This window comes from Pongo pygmaeus, chromosome 18 (genome assembly GCF_028885625.2).
Source record: "Pongo pygmaeus isolate AG05252 chromosome 18, NHGRI_mPonPyg2-v2.0_pri, whole genome shotgun sequence".
Lineage (NCBI taxonomy): Eukaryota > Metazoa > Chordata > Mammalia > Primates > Hominidae > Pongo > Pongo pygmaeus.
In genome coordinates this window covers 72636895-72662493 of record NC_072391.2, presented here as the reverse complement: position 1 = coordinate 72662493, position 25599 = coordinate 72636895, and the positions used below count along the sequence as shown (strand labels likewise).

At 50.0% G+C, this 25599-nt stretch overlaps 1 protein-coding gene across 3 annotated transcripts; it reads left to right on the top strand.

The window, feature by feature from the left end:
- Nucleotides 1-6090: 6090 nt before the first annotated feature.
- Nucleotides 6091-25065, top strand: CHST6 (carbohydrate sulfotransferase 6). Of its 3 annotated transcripts, XM_063654555.1 has the most exons (4): nucleotides 6091-6605; nucleotides 10564-10617; nucleotides 19793-19867; nucleotides 21795-25065. In XM_063654555.1, the coding sequence occupies exon 4, from the start codon at nucleotides 21811-21813 to the stop codon at nucleotides 22996-22998; it is 1188 nt and encodes a 395-aa protein (XP_063510625.1). In that variant the 5' UTR covers nucleotides 6091-6605; nucleotides 10564-10617; nucleotides 19793-19867; nucleotides 21795-21810; the 3' UTR covers nucleotides 22999-25065. The 3 variants fall into 3 exon arrangements, with proteins under 3 accessions (XP_063510625.1, XP_054309532.1, XP_063510624.1); XM_054453557.2 differs by lacking the exon at nucleotides 10564-10617; XM_063654554.1 differs by lacking the exon at nucleotides 10564-10617 and having other exon boundaries at nucleotides 19743-19867.
- The last annotated feature ends 534 nt before the right edge of the window (nucleotides 25066-25599 follow it).

Here is a 25599-nt window from a genome sequence, read left to right as displayed (position 1 = left end):
TGCCACCATGCCAGCTAATTTTTTTTACTTTTTAGTAGAGAGAGGGTCTCAATATGTTAGCCAAGCTGTTCTCAAACTCCTGGCCTCAAGTGACCCTCCCACCTTGGCCTCCCAGATCCTTGGGATTACAAGAAGGCGTGACTTTGTCCATACAAACATATTATTTAGAGTGGCAACATGTTATTCTTTCAGTTAGCCATTCAGCAATTGTAGATGATCACATGAGCATTTCCAAGTTTTTGACGTATTTTAATATAAATATAGTATTAGTCGTTTCTCACACAGCTGTAAAGACATACCCGAGACTGGGTAATTTATAAAGAAAAGAGGTTTAATTGACTTAGAGTTCTGCATGGCTGGGTAGGCCTCACAATCACGGCGGAAGGCACCTCTTCACAGGGCTGCAGAAGAGAGAATGAGAGCAGAGCTAAGGGGGAAGCCCCATATAAAACCATCAGATCTGGTGAGAACTCACTATCATGACAATGGCATGGGGAAACTGCCCCCATGATTCAGTTATCTCCACCTGGTCCTGCCCTTGATCCGTGGGGTTTGTTACAATTCAAGGTGAGATTTGGGTCACAGAGCCAAACCATATCAAATACTTTTTTGATGAGTATCTTAACAAATTATTTGTTAATCTACTTTGTACATGCAATTTTTAATGCTTTTGAATGACTTCTTTCAGTTCTGAAGTACAGAATATCCCACAGGAATAAAATAATACTCTTATAGCCGAGCATGGTGGCTCATGCCTATAATCCCAGCACTTTGAGAGGCCGAGGCAGGCAGATCACCTGAGGTCGGGAGTTCGAGACCAGCCTGACCAACATGGAGAAACCCCATCTCTACTAAAAATACAAATTTAGCTGGGTGTGGTAGCGCCTGCCTGTAATCCCAGCTACTTAGGAAGCTGAGGCAGGAGAATTGCTTGAACCCGGGAGGTGGAGGTTGCAATGAGCCAAGATCACGCCATTGCACTCCAGCCTGGGCAACAAGAGCGAAACTACGTCTCAAAAAAAAAAAAATAATATTCTTATAGCCCTCAATATATTTTGCCAATAGGCTGCCCCATCATGGATTAATGGTTAATGATTGTATTGCAGTTGCCACCATCCTGAATGACCCCAACTTCATCTGGCTGGTGGGCAGAGCTATGAAACTCCATTTGTGATTAATGTTGTCATCCAATACCCTGTGGAAACCATATCATATCTTTCTGTTAGAGAGGCAGTGGTAACTCAACTTCCAAAAAGGAAAGATTCCAAAGTTGTCCCCAGCAGAAACAGATGTGGGAGCCTTTGATTGGAAATTGCTACAGCACTGTATCTCCACATAAATGACTATGTCTGCTCTTTATACAGGGGGGAAATCATTTCCTGTTCATATTTCTTTCTGAGCCATTCTTCTAAGTCAGAATCATCCATATTTATTTTTTAATAATCTTTTATTATTTCTTTCATCTTAAGAGTATTTGAAATATTCTTGCCATATCCTGTCTGGCCTAAACCTTAGTTTACTTTCACTTATACCATGTGGTCCTCAACTCTTTAACTGTCCTTATCAGCCAGGATTCTGGGAGATGGTAAAGTTTGCCTGGGTGCAGTATGTCAGCATCCTGCTTATCTTCGTCTGGGTGTTTGAAAGAATCAAGATCTTCGTGTTTCAGAATCAGGTGGTGACCACCATTCCTGTGACAGCGACGCCCCGGGGAGAAGTGTGTAAGGAGCACTTATCCTAGAAAGGCCGTTTCTGAAGACTCAGCAGAACGTGGCTGCCTCATTGTCACCTTCTGGGAACATCTTAGGACCTTTTGAAAGAGCCCAGCGGACACATGCGGGCTTGTGTGCTTTTCCCTCAGAGACAGCAGTTCTTTCCATTTTTGCTCTACACAAGTTCCGTATCTTCAGAGCTCCTGCAGAATTGTCAGGGACTAGTTTGTGGAAAGGTCTGAGAATTCCTGGAGGCTATAATTAGCTTTTTGGGTTTTTCTTCTTTGCCTTAGCGTTGAATTTCAGGAGAAAATTGCAGTCAGTTCAGACATCTTGGAAAGAGTCCCATCTCTGGTCAAGCAGAGACTTTTCCTCTGTTGAACTGAGGAACACACTGTGCATTTCTTCCTTCTATTGTGAGCCACTCTTACTCTTTTCAGGGCTCTCTTGTGACGAACATGCCAATCACTAGCACTTTGCACCCCTGGGCTTCTCCATTTCCCATTCAGAGCTTTGATTTCTAGAGCTGAGGCCTTTAACTGGAGACCTGGAGGGGCAGGGCCCAAGGGCAAGGGCCGCATTAGCACAGGCATCAGGGAGGGCCGCTGAAGGACACCTGGAAGGACACTTGGACCGTCCACCTCCCTCAGCCCAACAGTCAGTCATCTGTCATCAGCTCAGCTGAGCAGCCCTGGATCCCTGCCTGACTGTGGCTGGCTCTTTGCCCTGTTTTGCCCTCTGTCTGTGCCCCTGGATGGCAGTCAGAGGGACTGTTTCATTCTCAGCCCCCTCAGCAGCACTGGGGGAAGAAAGCATTGTCACAACAGGTTCTTTCTGGCGCTCACCCAACAGCCTGGGCACTTGGCCCTCCTCCTCCTTGACAGCCCTCCCCCTTCCTGCAAAGGACAGGGACGACAGGAGTTGGTGTTGGGATTGGCTCCCACTGTCTGACAACCACAAGTTTATTTGGAAGGCTAGCAGGAAGCCCAGCGGCTGGCGTTTCCCTTGACTAAGGAACAGGGTGCCCATCAGAGTGGGGCGGGCAGCTTTGAGAAGGACACAAGAAGCAGTGAGGGTGTAAAGAGGATGCTGGCCTGGGCAGGCCAGTCCCGCCTGGCCACTAGCAGAATACCGAGCAGTCCAGTGGATTACCCTTGTGGCTAAGCAAGTGTCTGCGGGAGCAGAGATGGCTGGAAGAGGCCTCTGCACACGGAAGATGGCTTGTTCAGCCCATTGATCTCCTGAGGACGCGTGCAGTCTCCTCCAAGAACAGATGGAGCTGCTTCCTGATCCCAAGCAGGTCGTTGCCACTGGAAGGACATGGCCCCAGTGATCCATGCTTCATGCCCACCCAGAAACACACCCCTCAGTGTGTGCCTCGGTTTACTTTGGAGATCAGTTGTCATTTTTAGTGCTCCTTTAGGCTTACTAAAAACAGTTTTGGAAACAAAGCTATTTTCAAGTATTCAAGCAGAGGAATTCCCTAACACTGACTCCCTTGTCTTTTTTTAATATTCAGGCTATTTTAGATGCCTAAATTTTTTTCTTGAGATTTATTTATTTTTATAGATGGGGGTTCTCACTATGTTGCCCAGGCTGGTCTTGAACTTCCGACCTCAGGCAATCCTCCTGTCTCAGCCTCCCAAAGTGCCAGGAATATAGGCATGAGCCAGTGTGCCCCGTCTCTTGAGACTGAAATGAAAAATTTTTTGTGGTTTAAATCCCCGAAAGGTAATGAAACATGGAAAGATGGCTAAAGATACGTATAAACTTTGGTTTGCATTTTATTAAATTATTTGAATGCAAAACTTGTATAAAGAATCCATTATGTTCTGTGGCTTTCTAATTAAAATGTTCAACATGGAAGGTTGTATTAGCTATTTTTGAAGCAGGGCTTTGGAGTGAGAAAGAATAGGGAGGGCTGAAGTTGAGCACACTTCTCCGAGTTACTCACCAGCAGCCTTGCTTTGCCAGGGCTCTGCCCAAAGACCTTGGAGCTTTTGTTAGCTCTTTGGCAAAAGTTTCCTGGTCCAATCCCAAGTATATTAGTTTTTAGTGGAATCCACATGGCATATGGGAGCCGCGGGTTGGAAAATTACAACTGTGTCTGGTGAATATCAAATTATTTACAGATCATATGTTGGTAGCTTCTGAAACTGAACCACACAGCATAGTTGCAGGAGGAAGAAAGGTAAGAAATACACAGGATTTTATCAACTGAGCTGAAGCCATAGATAAGTCATATTTGAGATAATTATTGAATATGTTTTGTGGGAGAGAAATCCCTGATTCTTCCAAATGATTAGTCCAGTTTCTGCCAAAGCAGGTGAGGTGTCTAATGCCCCACTGAGTGCCCATCTTGAAGTTTATTAAAGCAATTCTCTCTCTTTGCGTCCCTCTTACCCTATCCTCCATATCCTCTCCCCCTCTCCTTATTCATGCTTTGTAAAGAGGTTTTGGATCTTTCTGGCCAGATAACTTGTAAATACTGATTAAGGAAATGTAAATTACATGATCCTAAGGAAAATAATGATTGCCAGCCAATCCCCTACCCAGAGTTATGGTTGGCCTTCTGGCACACATCTTTCTATCCTGTACACTATTTCTAACTTTTTAAAAATCATGAACAGGCCGGGCACGGTGGCTCATGCCTGTAATCCCAGCACTTTGGGAGACAGAGGCGGGCGGATAACCTGAGCTCAGGAGTTCGAGACCAGCCTGGACAACATGGTGAAACCCTGTCTCTACTAAAAGTACAAAAATTAGCCCGGCGTGGTGGTGGGCACCTGTAATCCCAGCTACTGAGGAGGCTGAGGCAAGAGAATCACTTGAACTCGAGAGGCGGAGGTTGCAGTGAGCCTAGATCCCGCCATTGCACTCCAGCCTGGGCTACAAGAGTGAGACTCCATCTCAAAAAAAATCAATATCAAAATCATGAACAACACTTATATGAACCCTGTACATAAATCCTTGTTTCTGGTTTATTTCCTTAAGATAGCTCCTAGAAAGGAATTACCAGTCCGAAAAGCTTAGGACCATTGTTAAGAATCTTAATTCATTTTGCCAAACCACAACCAGGAAGGACTGCTTATTTCTTCTCCCAGCAGCAGGGAGTTCTTCATTAAGACCCCATCACTAATTTAACAAGACCTAGAAATGCTTCATCCTTTTCAGATGCCTGGGCTCTGCCCTGTTATTTGTAAGGGGGAATTTTTTTTTTTTTTTTTTAAACAGAGTTTCGCCCTGTCACCCAGGCTGGAGTGCAGTGGTGCAATCTCAGCTCACTGCAACCTCCGCCTCCCGGGCTCAAGCAATTCTCCTGCCTTAGCCTCCTGAGTAGCTAGGATTACAGGCGCCTGCCACCACACCCGGCTAATTTTTGTATTTTTAGTAGAGAGGGGGTTTCACCCTGTTGGCCAGGCTGGTCTCGAACTCCTGACCTCGTGATCCACCCACTACGGCCCCACAAAGTGCTGGGATTACAGGCGTGAGACACTGCGCCTGGCCGGATTTTTTTTTTTTTTTTTTTTTTTTTTTTTTTTTTTTGAGACGGAGTCTCACTTTGTTGCCCAGGCTGGAGTGCAGTGGCGCGATCTCGGCTCACTGCAAGCTCCGCCTCCCGGGTTCACGCCATTCTCCTGCCTCAGCCTCCCGAGTAGCTGGGACTACAGGTGCCCGCCACCGGGCCCGGCTAATTTTTTTATATTTTTAGTAGAGACGGGGTTTCACTGTGTTAGCCAGGATGATTTCGATCTGCTGACCTCGTGATCCGCCCGCCTTGGCCTCCCAAAGTGCTGGGATTACAGGCGTGAGCCACCGCGCCCGGCCCTGGCCGGAAATATCTTATTTGTTGAAACGTATCATGTCTTTATCTGGACCTGCTATGAAGCCTGCGCCTCTGGGCCTAGGCTAGGGCAGGGAACGCGCAGGAGGAGGGGAAAAGCTGCGGACCCAGCTCCTAAGGCCACCTGGTCTCTCTGCTCTTGCCAGTTGGGACACTGCACCGGGTCCCTGTGTCATCCAGGTGCCGTGGCCTTGGGAAGGGTTTGGATTCCAAGTCACCTCGCCGCAAAGATGCCCCCGAGAGTGAGGAGGGTCAAGATTAAGATTCGACTTCCTTCACTAGGGCCTTTGTCCTCCCAGGAGCCCCCCTTCTCTGGGGATTTGGGGTGGGGTGGGGTACAACGTTCCTTTGTAGTCAGATGAGAGGTGACTCTGCCAGCGCCCTTTGACATCGTCGGCTAAAAGTTGTTGAGCCTTTCAGAGCCCCAGCCCACCTGGGCCCTCCTGCCCCGCCCTCGGCCGGCGCCCCTCCCCCGAGGCGTGGCCCCTCGGTCGGGGATGGGCCAACCGGCTCCTTCCTTCCCCCACCGCGCTAGCTCCCGCCGGCCACCCCGGGACCACAGCCACGTCTGAAAGCGCCTCATTGTGTGCGCTCGGGCGGGCTGCACCGGGCAGCGCCGAGGGTTGCTGGCCGGCGCGCGGGGAGTAGAGGGCGCGGGCCGCAGTGCCGGGTTCCAGAGGGAGCTCTGCGCCGGGTCCTTCCCTGTGGTAGCCCCAGGACACCCCCATCCTCAACATCCCATTCTGGGACTCCTGCCCTGTTCCCAGATTCGCTCTGCCTCGAGTCTCCAGGAGCTTCCAGTGGCTTGGTCACCCCCGACTCTCGTCCATGCCTCTTAGACCCCCTTTCCCGGCCTCACCGGGTGTCCCTTAATAGTCCTGGGACCTTAAGGAGCAAGTCAGCCCCTGCGGACCCTCCCAGTGAAGAGAAAGAGCTGGCTGTGCGGTGGAATTTGGAAGAGACGACGTTTGGGAGCCTTTGCTGAGCCCAGGGAGAGGGGCGTCCCCCACCGTGCCGCTCCAGCTCGGGCAGAGCCGCCAAGCTTTGGGGTACGTTGGTTCTTCATTCTCCGCGGGGGATGTCCCCACACTCGGTTGGGCTGGGGGCCGGGCTGGTGGCACAGCTGGGGACGCTCCTCTGTCCTGCACCGGGGACCTGGGGTGGCGGGAAGAGCTGGGGGTGGCTTTTCCATCAGCAACGTGGAAAGGGCATCGCCGCTGTTGGCACCGGTTTGGAAGTGTCTTGCTGGGGCTTCGGTTGCGCAGGGGAATCCTCACTGCGAGGGGAGAACCCCTTTTGTCTCACTACTTGAGTTTCAAAGGACATGACTTTCAAAAGCTCTTCAAGGGCTTTTTCCATAGAATTATTGAGAAGCAGTAGCTTGGCGGGTTAATTTGGAACCAGACCCAGGGGAATTGGAGTCCTGCGTCACTGCTTCTGACGGCTTCATCTTGGGCTTCAGGACAGGCCCTCTGGGCCTCAGGACAGGTGCCTAGCAAATGTTGACTTTCCTTTCTCCTCCCTTTTTCACAGAGGCAAGGCAGTCAAGTTTCCCATTTTTGAGGATGGGAAAACTGAGGCCTGAAGAGCAGAAAGGAGTTGGCTGACTTAAACCCACAAGCGAGTGGGCCAAGTCCCAGGGCCTCTGAGGGTGCTGTGCTGCTCGGGGAGCTGGGGTTGGTCTCCTCTCCAGCCTGGGAGGCCGGAACTTTTCTGGCTTTGTTCTACAAACAGAGTCAACTGGAGTACAGAGAGCCAGAGAGTGACTTGCTCTAAGTCACACCCCTCACTGGTAGTAGAGACAGGCTTTGAACCCAATCCAGCTTCAGAAGCCAAGCTTCTAAGGCCAGGCGCAGTGGCTCACGCCTGTAATCCCAGCACTTTGGAAGGCCGAGGCAGGTGGATCACCTGAGGTCAGGAGTTCAAGACCAGCCTGGCCAACATGGTGAAACCCCATCTCTACTAAAAATACAAAAATTAGCTGGGCATGATGGCGAGTGCCTGTAATCCCAGCTACGTGGGAGGCTGAGGCAGAAGAATCACTTGAACCCAGGAGGCAGAGGTTGCAGTGAGCTGATATTGTGGTACTTCACTCCAGTCTGGGCAACAGTGAGACTCCATCTCAGAAAAAACAGAAGCCAGGCCTGTAGCCATGACTTTCCAGCGTCTTCTGTTTTGTTTGCCCTTGTGGGGCCCCTGCCTGTGCCTGCCACATTCTGTTGCTGGGACACTGGGGCACCTGAATCTGGTAGAGCCATTGTCCTTGGGTTTTCCTCATTCAAAGACTTCCCCTTGGATTCATAGACTATAAGTGTGGCCCAGGAAGGAAGATTCCTAAGCAAATACTCATAAGTGCACTATGCGCCAGACATTGTTCTGCTTTACAAATACCCACTCACTCAGTCTTTCAATCAAGCCCATGAGTTGGGTTATATTGTTTCCCCCACTTTACAGTTGTTTTTTTTTTTTTTTTTTTTTTTTGAGATGGAGTCTCTCTCTGTCACCGAGGCTGGAGTGCAGTGAAAGTGACACAATCTCGGCTCACTGCAACCTCTCCGCATCCCAGGTTCAAGCGATTCTCCTGCCTCAGACTCCTGAGTAGCTGGGATTACAGGCACCCGCCACCACGCCTGGCTAATTTTTGTATTTTTAGTAAAGATGGGGTTTCACCATGTTGGTCAAGCTGGTCTCGAACTCCTGACCTTGTGATCCGCCTTCCTCAGCCTCACAAAGTGCTGGGATTACAGGTGTGAGCCATCGCACCTGACCTTCCAGATATTTTTTTAACCAAGCAGGCACAGAAAGAAGTAACTTGCACAAGATCATGTAGTAAATGGTCAAGTGGGATTCACACTCTTAACCTCAGTGCTCTGTACCTACTGTCTTTAATGAGACAGACACCATTCTGCTTCTAGTGTCTTGGGCGGGGAGATGGGTTCAGAAATACATGAACAAGATTGTTCTGGGTAGTGATAAGAGTGTTAATAATAATTTCTCACTATCACCTATTAGTCAATATTGAAATATATCTGATGACCTCTAGGGTATCTCCTGGCAGATGTTTTTTTCAAATCAGAATCCAAACAAGGTCCACATGTTGCATTTGACTATGTGTTTTTTGTTTTTTGTTTTTGTTTTTGTTTTTGTTTGAGATGGAGTCTCTCTCTGTCGCCCAGACTGGAGTGCAGTGGAGTGATCTCTGCTCACTGCAGCCTCGGACTCCTGGGCTCCAGTGATTCTCCTGCCTCAGCCTCCTGGGTAGCTAGGATTACAAGCACGCGCCACCACACCTGGCTACTTTTTGTGTATTTAGTAAAGACGGGGTTTCACCATGTTTGGCCAGGCTGGTCCCCAACTCCTGACCTAAGGTGATCTGCCTGTCTTGGCCTCCCAGAGTGCTGGGATTACAGGCGTGAGTCACCGCGCCCGGCCCTGAGTTATTTTCCTATAAAATAGTCTTCCTTTTTCTATGTCATCGATTTGGAAGAATGATTTACTTTTAAAAAATAAGGTAATTAAAATAAATGGTTAATAAACCAGAGAACATTCCAGATTATCTCTGTAATGAGAGGGCTCTGTCAATACTTAGGGTAACAGGCAAATGTGCTAAAAGCACAATCCCACTCCGTACCCTGTGTGTGTTGCTGCACAGAAGAAGTGGGGAACCCTCAGACTTTATGGCCTCCAGCAGTAAGGTACTACAATTTAGACCAAGTCAGGTGCTGTGCGAAGTGCAGTGTGAGAATCCCTAAAGCTCCCAGCCAAGGAAAAGGGTTTGTGTGTTGCTATCTGCTTATCTGCTCTGAAATGCCCCAGGGCAGTGGCTCTGAGCCAGGGAGGCTTGAGGCTCCTTTCCCAGGCTAATTAGAATTCATTTCCCAGTAGATTTTGAAGGCAGATCTGTTTTCTCCATCAGCATCTGGGCCTTGCAGTCCCAGCCCCCTGCCTCTGGGGGATGCCATGCAGCTGCATCACCAGGACTGGCAGAGATGGCAGATGTGGCCAGGGCTTGGGGGCCAGGCACAGCTTCAGCCACAGCCTGGCGCAGCCCACAGTCCTGGGGTTGAGAGTGTGCTTGGGGGCTCTGACAACTTTTAGTGCAGAGCAGGTAATTCATGCCCCTGGCCTTCTCTAGCTAACTGGGTACTCAGGTCAGCTGGGAGATGGTTTTGCAGGCACCTGTCTCTCTGCAGTGATAGCTGGAGAAACACAAACTCCACCTAAGCCTCCTTTAACCAACTAGAAATTTCTGATTTTATCATTGTAATAAAAGTCTGATGTAGACTATCTGGAAAATGCAGCAAAGCACGAATAAGAAAATAAATTACCAGCTGGGCGCCGTGGCTCACGCCTGTAATCCCAGCACTTTGGGAGGCCAAGGCAGGCAGATCACGAGGTCAGGAGATCGAGACCATCCTGACTAACACGGTGAAACCCTGTTTCTACTAAAAAATACAAAAATTTAGCCAGGCGTGGCAGCGGGCACCTGTAGTCCCAGCTACTCAGGAGGCTGAGGCAGGAGAATGGCATGAACCCGGGAGGCGGAGCTTGCAGTAAGCCGAGATCGCACCACTGCACTCCAGCCTGGGCGACAGAGCAAGACTCCGTCTCAAAAAATAAAAAAAATAAATAAATTACCTGTAAACTGGCCATAGAAAAATAAACACCATCTTCAGTGTGCATCTCCCATACTTTGTATTTTTTAAAAATAATAGCTTTATTGAGATAGAACTCATGTATGTTAAAGTTTATATATAATATATAAGTATATTATGTTTATATATAATATATAAGTATATTGTATTTATATATATATATATATTTTTTTTTTTTTAAGACGGAGTTTCACTCTTGTCACCCAGGCTGGAGTGCATTGGCTTGATTTCAGCTCACTGCAAACTCTACCTCCCAAGTTCAAGCGATGCTCCTGCCTCTGCCTCCTGAGTAGCTGGGATTTCAGGTGCCTGCCACCACAACCAGCTAATTTTTTTTTTTTTGTATTTTCAGTAGAGACGGGGTTTCATCATGTTGGCGAGGCTGGCCTCAAACTCCTGACCTCAGGTGATCCACCCATTTAATCCAAAGTGCTAGGATTACATGCATGAGCCACTGCGTCTGGCCCAAAGTTTATATTTTAAAAGTGTACAGTTCACTGGCTTATAGTATATTCAGTGTTTTCACATTGAACTTTGTATATATCAGTACTTTATTCTTTTTTATTGCAGAGAATTGTCTACTGTGTGGTTACACCACATTTTGTTTATCCATTCATCAACTGATAGACATTAGGGATGTCTCCACTTTTTGGCTATTATGAATAATGCTGCTGTGCAAATTCATGAGCAGGTTTTCATGTGGGCTTGTATGTTCGGTTCTCTAGGGTGTGTACCCAGGAGTGGCTCTGCTGTATCATATGGTCACTCTATTCAACCTTTTGAGAAACCACCAAATTGTTTCTTCAGGAAATGCACCATTTGACATTCCCACTTTATGAGGATCCCCACATCTCTGTCATCTCACCAACACTTGTAATTATATATTATTTATTATAATTACCTTTTTAAAATTGTAACCTTCATGGTGGATGGAAAGTGACTTGTCATTGTAGTTTAATTTGCATTTCCCCACTGCCTAAAAATGTTGAGCATCTTTCCTTTTTTTTTTTTTTTTTTTGAGATGGAGTTTCACTCTTGTTGCCCACGCTGGAGTGCAATGGTGCGATCTCGGCTCACCACAACCTCTGCCTCCTGGTTTCAAGCGATTCTCCTGCCTCAGCCTCCCGAGTAGCTGGGATTACAGGCATGCGCCACCACGCCTGGCTAATTTTGTATTCTTAGTAGAGACGGGGTTTCTCCATGTTGGTTAGGCTGGTCTCGAACTCCCGACCTCAGGTGATCCACCAGCCTTGGCCTCCCAAAGCGCTGGGATTACGGGTGTGAGCCACTGTGCCCAGCCTTTTTTCTTTTTGAGACAAAGTCTCGCTCTTGTCCCCCAGGCTAGAATGCAATGGCACGACCTTGGCTCACTGCAACCTCAGCCTCCTGGGTTCAAGCGATTCTCCTGCCCCCCTGCCCCCCCCCTCACTGAGTAGCTGGGATTACAGGTGCCTGCCACCACGCCTGGCTAGTTTTTGGTATTTTTAGTAGAGGATGGGGTTTCATCATTTTGGCCAGGCTGGTCTCGAACTCCTGACCTCAGGTGATCCACACACCTCGGCCTCCCAAAGTGCTGGGATTACAGGCATGGGCCACTGCTCCTGGTCGAGCATCTTTCCATTTGTGTATCTTCTTCAGAGAAACTTCTCCCAAATCCTTTACTCATTTTAATTTTTTTCTTTATTCATTCTTAAATTTACTTATTCTTATATTTCTTAAATATGCTCATTCTTAAAAAACTAAATAAGATATTTGCCTATTTCGTGTTGAGTTGTAAGAGCTCTTTTTATATTCTGGGTACAAGTCCCATTCTGTAGACATGATTTGTAACTGTTTTCTCCCATCTGTGGGTGTTCTTTGATATTCGTGTACTTTTAACACCCAGCCAACTGTGTGAAAAATACATGCACATCTAAGAACACACACAGATGGGAGAAATGTATATATGTGTGTCAGCTTTGTTTCTTCTGTTTTCCACTTGACACTATGTAGTGAAGAGCTCCAAGGTTACACTGCTAGGCTTCCAACTCTGACTCAGCAGCCACTGTGTGAATTCTTCGGGCAAGTCCCTTTTCTTTTTTCTTTTTTTTTTTTTTTTTTGAGACAGTCTTGCTTTGTTGCCCAGGCTGGAGTGCAGTGGCACAATCTCGGCTCACTGCAACCTCCGCCTCCTGGGCTCAAGCGATTCTGCCTCATCTTCATGAGTAGCTGGGATTACAGGCATGCACCACCACGCCTAGCTAATTTTTGTATTTTTAGTACAGATGGGGTTTCATCATGTTGGCCAGGCTGGTCTCGAACTCCTGACCTCAGGTAATCTGCCCTCCTCGGCCTCCCAAAGTGCTGGGATTACAGGCATGAGTCACCATGTCCTGCCTCCCTTAATTTCTCTACACCTCACTTTCCTCATCTATAAAATAGGGATGATCATCAGGTCCATGTCATAGGGTCGCTGTGAGGATCAAATCAGAAAATGGATGGGAAACACTGGGCATGTAGGAAACCCTCATAGATGGTGTTTGCAGGGATTCCTTGTTCCTGCCCCCCATGAACACTCATCTTCCATCTTTATGTTTTATGTTTTGTTTTTGGTTTTGTTTTTCTTTGAGACAAAGTTTCACTCTTGTTGCCCAGGCTGGAGTGAAATGGCGCGATCTAGGCTCACTGCAACCTCCGCCTCCCGGGTTCAAGCGATTGTCCTGCCTCAGCCTCCCAAGTACGTGGGATTACAGACCTCATGTGATCCACCCACCTCGGCCTCCCAAAGTGCTGGGATTACAGGCATGAGCCACCGCACCTGGCCTGTTTTATGTTTTATGTTCCCTGCTTTATGTTTTGTCTCATTTTCTGTTTTCTTTCTCTCTTCTTTCTTCCTCTTTCTTTCGCTCCTCGTTAGCCTTCTTCCCCCTTCCACATGCCCAGGGCTCCACTAGGGCAGTTTGGCCCCAGTCGTAGCGCTTGATGCCTCAAGGCCACTGACTCCTCATTGGGTATCTGTTTTTTCCAGCCTTTGGGATTCTTTTTTTTTTTTTTTTGTGACGGGGCTTTGCTCTTGTTGCCCAGGCTGGAGTGCAATGGCACATGATCTCTGCTCACTGCAACCTCCGCCTCCCGGACTCAAGCAATTCTCCTGCCTCAGCCTCCGGAGTAGCTGGGGTTACAAATAGGCACCTGCCACCATGGCGGCTTATTTTTGTATTTTTAGTAGAGACGGGGTTTCACCATGTTGGCCAGGCTGGTCTCGAACTCCTGACATCAGGTGATCCACCCACCTCGGCCTCCCAAAGTGCTGGGATTATAGACATGAGCCACCGTGCCCAGGTGGCTTTGGGATTCTTGAACAGGGATGGCCTCCAGCCAACTCTAAACAGAGAAATCTAAACCTGGGATCTATACCTAGTGTTACATTTTCTTCCTTTAGATTCTATGAACAGGGCTGGAACAGGCTGGTAACAAGAAGAGCTGCTGTGTCTTGTTGTTGTTTTGGTTTTGTTTTTTTGTTTGTTTGTTTGTTTTGAGGCGGAGTGTTACTCTGTTGCCAGGCTAGAGTGCAGTGGCGTGATCTTGGCTCACTGCAAGCTCCGCCTCCCGGGTTCCAGCGATTCTCCTGCCTCCGCCTCCCGAGTAGCTGGGATTACAGGTGCCTGCCACCACACCTGGCTAATTTTTGTATTTTTTCTTTTTTTGGGGGGGGGGGAGGGGGACGGAGTCTCACTCTGTCTGTCACCCAGGCTGCAGTGCAGTGGCAGGATCTCAGCTCACTGCAAGCTCCGCCTCCCGGGTTCACGCCATTCTCCTGCCTCAGCCTCCCGAGTAGCTGGGACTACAGGCGCCCGCCACTATGCCCGGCTAATTTTTTGTATTTTTAGTAGAGACAGGGTTTCACTGTGTTAGCCAAGATGATCTCGATCTCTTGACCTCGTGATCCACCCGCCTCGGCCTCCCAAAGTGCCATGATTACAGGCGTGAGCCACCGCGCCTGGCCAAATTTTTGTATTTTTAGTAGAGATGGGGTTTCACCGTGTTGGTCAGGCTAGTCCCGAACTCCTGACCTCAGGTAAGCCACCTGCCTCGGCCTCCCAAAGTGCTGGTATTACAAGTGTGAGCCACCACTCCCAGCCTGGAGCTGCTGTGTCGAGGGTAGGCAGAGCTTGGCTGGAAGTGAGTGCTGCCCAGACAGCCAGGATTCCTGGGCTCCAGCTCGACCCTGCTATGGAAGACCATCCTTGGTCAGTGTCTTGCTTTTACCATTTGCAAATCAGGCAGAACCATAGCTCCTTCCTAGGTCTCTCAGGCCAGGCCGAGAAATGGTAAGGGATGTTTAGAAGATCCTGTGACTTTAAGGTGCTCGGCAGAAAGCCATGTGGGCTATTGGGGAATTCCTCCCTCTGGATGTGGACCACAGAGTATCTGATTGCAATGGCAAGTATTTGTTCATGTCCTCTACTCATTTGTTGTTTGAGACATTCCTTGACATGACTCTTACTATCTTCTTCAGTCAGGATTCTTTACTTTTTATTGAAGTATGCCATTCTTCAGAGTACATATAATGAAAGTACAGCTTGGTGAACTTTCACGAACTGAACACACCCGTGTAATTAGCACTGTCAGAAAGAAACAAAGCAGGGCCAGCCCCCAGAAGCTCTACCCCTGCACCCTTCCCACCTCACCCCACCAAGTGACCCACCTCACTGTCACTATCTAATCACCACTCTTGGGTGTAAGTGACAGAAACTCATCTCCCAGGGACTTAAGCAGAAACTGAATGCTTCTCTCAGCTGAGGGGTCCATGGGTAAGCCTTGCACAACTGGATCCAAATGCTTAGATGATGCTGTTAGCTTGCTTGTGAACTTTCTCTGCTGAGTTCTCTTCTGTTGTTGACTTTGCACCCAGGCAGTTTCCTCTTCCCTTGTGATCAACAAAACTCCAGAACTGCAGTTGAGCAGATGTCCCATTCCCAGGCCAATAGTTCTGTGTGGGCTGGGGGTGCAGGGTCAGTGTGAGCCTGTCTTGGGACACATGACCCTTAGGAGCCGGGAGTGGTGGATCAGCCCCATCTGAGCCACATGCACTTTTGAGTGGGTGAGGGTGGTTCCCCAGGGAAAAACCTAGAGACTGTCATCAGAAGGAAAAACAGGTACTGAGTAGACAGAACCAAGCGTGTCCAGTGCACCTGTGCAGCGCCGATCCTCACACTGGTCACCGGAGAACAGGTGTTCGCTTGCAAAAAACCACAATCCAAAGTTCCGGGTTGCTCACAGGCAAGAAGGGAAAGCAAAGTACAATGCAGGGCAGAGTGGGGCATGCCTTGACAGGCTCACAGGAGGCGGCTGCAGGTGAGGCTGAAATGCCTCCCGATGGGAGTCAGGGCTGGGCACTCATAGCATGGGTGAGGGAGTTGGGAGAGATGGAGCTTGTTTGATGAACACTGATTATTCCCAGCCGTCTGAAGCCTGGGATATGGGAGGTAAGGTTGGAAAGCTGAAGGTTACTGAAGAGGAGAATGACAGGATCAGATGTGTGGTGTAGGCACCTCTGGGGGCATCTGTACAAGATGGACTGAAGGGAGGCCAGGTGGGGACTTTGCTGGAATCCAGGAGATAAGGATGCAGCCAGGACCAGCGTGACCTCCCGTGGCTGGATGTCCGGGCCATCCACTGGGACACCATCAGGTCCCTTGACCATCACATAGCCAGATGTGTCTTCAGTGTCCCCAACTTGATTGTCAGCTCTGCCAGGATCGGGATCCTGAGCACTGGCTTTCCTGGATGAATCTTTTGCTGATCTTATCTTTTCTCTATTTTCCAACCTTTATCTGTCATTTATGTTTTTTGTTCTACTTTTCACATCTTTTAAATTTTTCTTTCAACCTTTCTAATATATAATGCAATCAGCCCCTAAGGGAAACAAGAAAAAACAAGAAAGGAAATGTACTCTCAGTACTTCAGCTGTGAGCTGTGAGCTTCAGCTGTGAGCTGGAGTGTTTTGCTGTGGTTTTAGGTTTTTGATTTTTTTTCAAGAAAGAGGGTCACACTCTGTTACCCAAGCTGGTGAGCAGTAGAATGATATAACTCACTGCAACCTTGAACTCCTGGGCTGAAGAGATCCTCCCACCTCGGCCTCCCAAAGTGCTAGGATTACAGGCATGAGCCACCGTGCCTGGCCTCCAGGCATATTTTATCCTTTCTCAAGCTATGTGTAGTATTTTGACAAAAATAAATTTTAAAAAGAGTTAATGTCAAAAAAAGTTTCTGTGACTTAAGAAGGACCACTGCTTAGGGTGCTCCTGGCTACCAAAACAAGAAACAGAACTTTCTGTTCCCTTTATGGCCTCTTGTACTTTTTAGTTCCACCCTCCTCCTGAAAAAATATGATCATTTTCATCATCATCATCACCATCATCACCATTAATTACTTGTTGGAAATTTAAAGCAGAATTGCCTCTGAGGTTGGAGGGCTGGAGAGGGCATGAGACATAGGAAACGTCAGTTCCTTCTGCCTGACTGGCCTTGTGCTCTGGTGTGGGGCTGTGTCTGTCCAGGGAGTGTGGCCTCTTTTCCTGTCTTCACACATGAAACATGAGCTGGCAATGTCCTCATCTGTACCTTGAGTTTTTTTTGTTTTGTTTTTTTTTTTTGAGATGGAGTCTCGCTCTGTCACCCAGGCTGGAGTACAGTGGCGCAATCTCAGCTCACTGCAACCTCCGTCTCCCAGGTTCAAATGATTCTCCTGCCTCAGCTTCCCAAGTACCTGGGACTACAGGCACTCACCACCACACCCGGCTAATTTTTGTATTTTTAGTAGAAACGGGGTTTTGTCATGTTGGCCAGGCTGGTCTCGATCTCCTGACCTCTAGTGATCTGCCCGCCTCAGCCTCCCAAAGTGCTGGGATTACAGGCATGAGCCACCGTGCATGGCTTAGAATTTTATACAACATCTATGTGTTACCTTTTCCAAAAAGTGAACATCTAATAAATATGTGCCCCTCATCAAAGGAAGACTTTCAAGGGGGAGATAGGCCTTCCAGGATGGGAAAGGGCAGTGGACAAAGGCTCAGGACTGCGACACCCACCACAGAGCCCTGCAGTGAGAGTCTGGTTCTTGGATTTATTTATTTATGTTTGTTTGTTTATTTATTTATTTACTTTTTGAGACGGAGTCTTGCTCTGTCACCCAGGCTGGAGTACAGTGGCGTGATCTTGGCTCACTGCAATCTCCACCTCCTGGATTCAAGCAATTCTCCTTCCTCAGCCTCCCGAGTAGCTGGGACTACAGGCGCCTGCCACCATGCCTGGCTATTTTTGTATTTTTAGTAGAGATGGGGTTTCACCATGTTGGTCAGGCTAGTCTCGAATTCCTGACCTTAGGTGATCCACCTGCCTCAGCCTCCCAAAGTGCTGGGTTTACAGGTGTGAGCCACCGCACACCCGGCCTATTTATTTATTTATTATTTATTTATTTTTGAGACAGGGTCTCTCTCCATTGCCCAGGCTGGAGTGCAGTCACACAGTCTCTGCTCACTGCAACCTGTACCTCCTAGGCTCAAGCAATCCTCCCACCTCAGCCTACTGAGTAGCTGGGACTACAGGTCCGCGCCACTGCACCGGGCTAATTTTTGTATTTTTAGTAGAGATGGGGTTTGGCCATGTTGCCCAGGCTGGTCTTGAGCTTCTGGGCCCAAGAAATTCACCCGCCTCAGCCTCCCAAAATGCCGTAATTACAGGCATGAGGTAACGTACCCGGCTGGCTCTTGGATTTAAGCCCCTGCCTTCCTCCTTCTTACTGGGTATTCACGTCTCTGAGCCCCACTGCTTCTATCAAAACAGAGAGGGATGGTCATTTCTGCCTCCTAGGGACTTGGGATGATAGCATTTAATCGTGAAGACAAAAGTACCTATCACAGGGCCTGCCTGACTTGTTCTTCCTAATGTTGAAACCTTGGCCCAAATGTCCACTGTGCTGAACGTAAGGCTCCTATCAGAACGCTCCCAGCTAGGAATTGGTCTTCTGGAGACTCTGTGGCATAGGATGATTCAGCCACCTTCCTAGTTCTTGAGTTTCAGTAATAGGATCTCATAGCAGTTCCTGTAGTGTGTGAGTCATTTAAGAAGACCTCTGGCTTTCCTGGAACACAGGTAACAAACACCTTGGCTTGGGATCAAGATCCTCTCTACCCAGGGAAGGGCTGGGCTGGCCAGGACAACTGTGTTTGGGCCAGAGCAGCAGGGTCCTGCACTCTGCAGGGAGCAATCACAGGTGGGAGAGGCCCACAGCCTGGGATCAGAAGTGCCAGGAGCTAATGAACAGGAGTCCTGGGGTCCCAGCTTTCTTGCTGTCTCTCCAAGCCTTGAGTCCTTCACCTGAAAAATTGACATCATCATGCCCACCTCAGGACCCATTGAGTTAAGTCATCCCGTGGACTTGAAGCACCTAGCACTTGTGATCATTGAAGTCAGCAAATGAGTTCACTTCTCTTTCGGCGCCCCACCAACCATCGTCAGCCCACTGGCACTGGAGGAGCGTTGATCGTGTGCAGAGCAGATGAGTGGCTACTCTCCCCGTCTTCCAGGTTTTCCCAGAGTGGCTGTGGGATCTGGAGTCGGCTGGTGACAGAGCTGTTGGGCATCCTCCACCCACCCCTGTTGCCTCCTGATGCGGGAAAGGGGCAGAAATGGGATCTGCTCACAAGTTAGACCCTGGTTTCTCTCAGTGTGACCTGGACAGGGGAAGGGGGAAGGCAGGGAGCAAAGGATGCAGGAGCAAGGAGAAAACTTCCAGGCCCCTCCCTTCCAAAGTCACCCAGTCTTGAGATCACTGCAGAAGCAACAGGTGCAAAGAGAAGAACACTTTGGGACCTTGGAATGCGGGAGGCTGGCTCAGTGTTCCTTCCACCCTGTGAAACATGTGGGACTTTTTTTTTTTTTTTTTTTTGAGACGGGGTTTCCCCCTTGTTGCCCAGGCTGGAGTGCAGTGACATGATCTCGGCTCACCACACCTCTGCCTCCCAGGTTCAAGTGATTTTCCTGCCTCAGCCTCCTGAGTACAGGCATGTGCCACTACGCCTGGCTAATTTTGTATTTTTAGTAGAGATGGGGTTTCTCCATGTTGGTCAGGCTGGTCTCGAACTCCCAACCTCAGGTGATCCACCTGCCTCGGCCTCCCAAAGTGCTGGGATTACCGGCGTGAACCTCCGTACCCGGCCTATGTGACATTCTTAAGGTCCACTAAAGGGCTGGTGGTTGGAGGCCAGAGGACGGCCTGTGAGATACTGGGATTGGAAGAGTAGGTGGCCTGTGGGTGTCTCCTCTCGGGGGAGACTCCCCAGGAGGAGGGGCTCCTCCTCTCCAAACAGTAGCTCAGCACAGGGACAGTAACAATAATGGGGGCATGTGTGTAAGGAATGCTTTCCCAGGCCCCCTCTTCATAGGTGTTTGCAGCAGCATCTCACAACAGCCCTAAGAGGTTAAATGTTGCAAATCCCATTCTACAGAAGTGGAAATCAAGCCTCAGAGAAGTTGTGTCGCTTTTAGGGCTATCTTCTCCTGTAGAGTATGACTCCATCGCCCTCCTGCTTTACCAGGTGCTGAGGAACCTCTAATCATCTCCAATGGATTTGTGATCAGCGTTGCAGCTCTCCCAGCAGCCCTGGACAGTGGTGAGTCCCCTCAGTTGGCCGGGACAGTACCTGCTCTCACCTCTCTGCTTCTCTGGCTCCATCCCAGCTCCGCCTCAACTGGTCTTGCAAACCCACAGGGCTCCAGGACACCCTCCCTCTGGAGCCCATGCTGCCTTCAGCACTACACTCCCCACCGGTGATGGCAACAATTGGTGTTCTTTGTCCACTTTATTTATTGGCTCATTTTTTTGTTTTTGAGACAGAGTCTCACTCCATTGCCCAGGCTGGAGTGCAGTGGCGTAATCTCAGCTCACTGCAACCTCTGCCTCCCGGGTTCAAGCGATTTTCCCGTCTCAGCCTACCAAGTAGCTGAGACTACAGGCATGCACCACCATGCCCAGCTAATTTTTGTATTTTTTTTGGTAGAGATGGGGTTTTACCATGTTGGCCAGGTTGGTCTCGAACTCCTGACCTCAGGTGATCTCCCCACCTCAACCTCCCAAATTGCTAGGATTACAGGCATGAGCCACTGTGCCTGGCCTTATTTGCTCATTTTGATATTGTATTGTATGTTTTGAGTCAGAGTCTCACTCTGTCGCCCAAGCTGGAGTGCAGTGGCATGTTCAAAGCTCACTGCAATCTCAAACTCCTGGGTTCAAGCAGTCCTCCCACCTCAGCCTCCAGAGTAGCAGGGACCACAGGTGCACTCCACCACACCTGGCTTTTCTTTTTTTGTTTTTTTAATGTTTTTGTGGAGACGGGCAGGTTATCCATATGTTGCCCAGGCTGGTCTCAAACTTTTCGCCTCAAGGTATCCTCCCACCTCAGCCTCCCAAAGTGCTGGGATTACAGGCTTGAATCATCGCAACCTGCCTATTTGCTTATTTTCTTTTCTTTTTTTTTTTTTGGAATGAAGTTTCACTCTTGTTGCCCAGGCTGGAGTGCAATGGCGCGATCTCGTCTCACTACAACCTCTGCCTCCCGGGTTCAAGCGATTCTCCTGCCTCAGCCTCCTGAGTAGCTGGGGATTACGGGTGCCCGCTACCACACCTGGCTAATTTTTGTGTACTTAGTAGAGATGAGGTTTCACCATGTTGACCAAGCTGGTCTTGAACTTCTGACCTCAGGTGATCCACCCGCCTCGGCCTCCCAAAGTGCTGGGATTACAGGCATGAGCCACCACGCCCAGCACCTATTTGCTTATTTTCAATAAGAAAAGTTATTTTCCATAAGAAAAGTTATACCTGTCTATTTAAAAAAAAATCATACACTGCAGAAGCACACACTGTAGCAAGGGCACTCTTCAGTTAGGGACATTACTACGTGTCCCTCCTGTCCATCCAGGATATTCAAACATGTCCCATTTTCCAATAATTCACCTAAATCCTGTATTATGTGCTGGTATCATCTCCCTTTTACAGATGGGTAAACTGAGTCACGGGGCGATCCAATATTTGGTTCAAGATCACAGGCTATGTATGTCAGTGTAGTGTGGGAAATTAAAAAAGGAAAAAGATCACAGGCTACAGAGTGGAAGAGCCTCAGGGAGCCTGGCCGTGCTGTGACATCCACCAGAGCGCCCGTCAGTTCAACAACCTAAAAGAGTTTCCTCACAGGAATTCCTAAGCAAAAGACAGGAATTCCGTTTGAAATATATTTCCCTCTCCAAATAGACAATGGTAATGTGGGTAGGTAACTAAGAAGGTAGGGCTCACATTAAGAAGGTAGAACTCACATGTAGACAGATTTCCGACCGCATTCTGCATTTGTACTTTTGCTCTCAGCTAGACTGGATCCTGAGCTATATCTTAAGGCCACATTTCCGGGCGAGCTCCCCACTGAGACTATCATGTTCATGGGAGGCTCGGGTCTGGTGGTCGAATCTGCTCCCTGCGGGCACTGGGCAGTGGGGTACGGGATGGGCATGCAGGCTGCAACCCCTAACCGCTGCGCTCTCCTCCCTAAGGCCCCCAGCAGTCAGCATGTGGCTGCCGCGCGTCTCCAGCACAGCAGTGACCGCGCTCCTCCTGGCGCAGACCTTCCTCCTCCTCTTTCTGGTTTCCCGGCCAGGGCCCTCGTCCCCAGCAGGCAGCGAGGAGCGCGTGCATGTGCTGGTGCTGTCCTCGTGGCGCTCGGGCTCGTCCTTCGTGGGCCAACTCTTCAACCAGCACCCTGACGTCTTCTACCTAATGGAGCCCGCGTGGCACGTGTGGACCACCCTGTCGCAGGGCAGCGCTGCAACGCTGCACATGGCCGTGCGCGACCTGGTGCGCTCCGTCTTCCTGTGCGACATGGACGTGTTTGAAGCCTATCTGCCTTGGCGCCGCAACCTGTCCGACCTCTTCCAGTGGGCCGTGAGCCGTGCACTGTGCTCGCCACCCGCCTGCAGTGCCTTTCCCCGAGACGCCATCAGCAGCGAGGCCGTGTGCAAGCCACTGTGTGCGCGGCAGCCCTTCAGCCTGGCTCGGGAGGCCTGCAGCTCCTACAGCCACGTGGTGCTCAAGGAGGTGCGCTTCTTCAACCTGCAGGTGCTCTACCCGCTGCTCCGCGACCCCGCGCTCAACTTGCGCATCGTGCACCTGGTACGTGACCCGCGGGCCGTGCTGCGCTCCCGGGAGCAGACAGCCAAGGCTCTGGCGCGTGACAACGGCATCGTGCTGGGCACCAACGGCACGTGGGTGGAGGCCGATCCCGGTCTGCGCGTGGTGCGCGAGGTGTGCCGTAGCCACGTACGCATCGCCGAGGCCGCCACACTCAAGCCGCCACCCTTTCTGCGCGGCCGCTACCGCCTGGTGCGCTTCGAGGACCTGGCGCGGGAGCCGCTGGCAGAAATCCGTGCGCTCTACGCCTTCACTGGGCTGAGTCTCACGCCACAGCTCGAGGCCTGGATCCATAACATCACCCACGGATCTGGACCTGGTGCGCGCCGCGAAGCCTTCAAGACTTCGTCCAGGAATGCGCTCAACGTCTCCCAGGCCTGGCGCCATGCGCTGCCCTTTGCCAAGATCCGCCGCGTGCAGGAACTGTGCGCTGGTGCCCTGCAGCTGCTGGGCTACCGACCTGTATACTCTGAGGACGAGCAGCGCAACCTCGCCCTTGATCTGTTGCTGCCACGAGGCCTAAACGGCTTCACTTGGGCGTCGTCCACCGCCTCGCACCCCCGGCATTAGCGGAGTCCACAGTTGTAGCGGGCGCTAGGCCCGGGAGGAGAGTGCATGGTGCAGAGGGGGCTGGAGCGCACGGAGAAGCAGGTCCCTATATTGACCAAGGAGTTTGCGGTACCCCTCCCCCCGGAAGTAGGCAAAGACTGCACGTTTCTTTCTCTCTTGATTCTTGGTTTTCCTTTGAGTCCTCTGGAGCTGCCTTCTCATCAGGTGCACTCTTCACGGAAAGCAACTCTTGCCCCTGCCTCCTCTGGGCACAGGGCGTGCGTTCAGATGACTTGGCTCCTACTCAAGGGCTTTCTTCCCCTTTAACTGTCTCCTTCTGGGGACACATCCTGCAGCAGCTGAGGGGGTGCCCTGGCACTGGCTGGGAGTGGAGAGGCACTGTGGTGATATGGCTCCAGAGGTCTGTACATCACATACACATGCACACATGCACACATGGCAAAACTTAGAAGTGAAAGGACTTGTCTGAAATCACATGGTGAGAAGGAGGATGAAGGGAGGAGAGAGCTTTTGCTGTGGGGCTCCAGTGGGTAGGAGAGGACCTGCCTCCTGGGTGAGAAGGGTCAGATTTTCCCATTTTAATTGCTTTAGGGAAGAGCAAGCAGAGTCATGACCAGGGACACAGCTGAGATATAGAGGAGGCTGTGAATGCTGAGACCAGAGCTTATCATCCTGGACAAGCCGGGAAGGAGGCAATAAGTGGGAAAGGTAGGAGGAGAGAAGGCTGGGGAGGGCTGGGCAGCAAGCCAGGCACAATGAGTGGCAGAGCAAGAGGGGGAAAGCAGGATCAGTGCCTGGAAGGCAGGTGTGCCCGTCAGGGGGGGAGTGGAACTCATCAGGCTTGCCAAGAGGTTGGAAGGGAAATGGCTCTGGGCTGGAACTGTCTTCCCTTGGTCCTTCTGGGCCAGGCCTTGGAGGAAAGCAGAAGATGATCCCTGCCTGTGAGCCACACCTCCTAGCTCTGGGGGCAAAGGGGCTTAGTAAAGGAATGCTGGATGTGTAGAGGGTTTAGTCCCGAGCTCGGGAAATGAGAGCCAGTAAGTGCCCAGTACATGTTTAAAAGAAAAGCTCACGGAACCTCTGGAAAGGACAGGGAAGTTGAATTAGCCACATAAATGAACCCAAGTCACATTGGAACACAGAGCTGGTCTGGGAACTGTGTTGGCTGCCACCAGAACTTCTGACCCTGTTACCTGTGAAATGAGGCAGTTTCCCTCACGGTTGCCATGGGCTACCAGGAGGGATGCTGGTGGTCACTAGCTTCTGATCCTCATCCTGGGTGTGGCCACAGATTGGGGGAAACTGGATTGTGGAGTCACATCCTCCCCGCAAAGCAAGCAGGGCAAGGGAGATCTGGCATTTTCTGCTTTACGTGGAGGGAGAAGAGGCACATTAGCCTTGAAGCTGAAGCTCATTTTAGGTTCCTTCCAGCTTTAGAAGCTTCAACCAAATGAAACTTGAATCTGTCTCTCGTGACAATAATAGGAGGAAGGTATTTAAAACCCCAGATTTATGAATGTGTACTACGTGGCTTAGAGAATGTCTTTGTTCTTGTTCAGGTGGTTATAACAAAATACCTTAAGAGTGGGTAACTTGGCTGGATGCAGTGGCTCATGCCTGTAATCCCAGCACTGTGAGAGGCCGAGGTGGGTGAATCATCAGAGGTCAGGCATTCAAGAACAGCCTGGCCAACATGGCGAAGCCCCTCCTCTCCTAAAAATACAAAGTTAGCGAGGCGTGGTGGCACATACCTGTAATCCCAGCTACTCGGGAAGCTGAGGCAGGAGAATCGCTTGAACCCGGGAGGCGGAGGTTGCAGTGAGCCAAGATCATGCCATTGCACTCCAGCCTGGGTGACAGAGCAAGACTCCATCTCAAAAAAAAAAAAGACTGGGTAACTTATAAACAAATGTTTTTCTCATGAGTCTGGAGACTGGGAAGTCCAAGATCAAGCCACCAGTGTTTTCTGATGAGGGCCCACTTTTTCACAGACAGTGCCTTCTAGCTGTGTCCTCTTATGGTAGAAGATGGGAGGCAGCTCTCCAGGGCCTTTTTTTTTTTTTTTGAGATGGAGTGGCTCTGTCGCCCAGGCTGGAGTGCAGTGGCACAATCTCGGCTCACTGCAACCTCCGCCTCTCTCTGCCTCCTGGGTTCAAGCAATTCTCCTGCCTCAGCCTCCTGAGGAGCTGGGACTACAGGGATGCACCACCATGCCCAGTTAATCTTTGTATTTTTGTAGACACTGGGTTTCACCATATTGGCCAGGTTGGTCTCAAACTCCTGACCTCAAGTGATCTGCCCACCTCAGCCTCCCAAAGTGCTGGGATTACAGGCATGAGCCACTGTACCCAGTCTCCAGGGCCTTTTAAAGAATGTCACTAATCCCATTCTTGAGGTCTCCACCCTCATTATCTAATCACCTCCCAAGGGCTCCACCTCCCAACACCATCATATTGTGGGTTAAGATGTCAACCACAAGCCAGGGGTGGTGGCTCATGCCTGTAATCCCAGCATTTTGGAAGGCTGAGGTGGGTGGATCACTTGAGGTCAGGAGTCTGAGACCAGCCTGGCCAATATGGTGAAACCCCATCTCTACTAAAA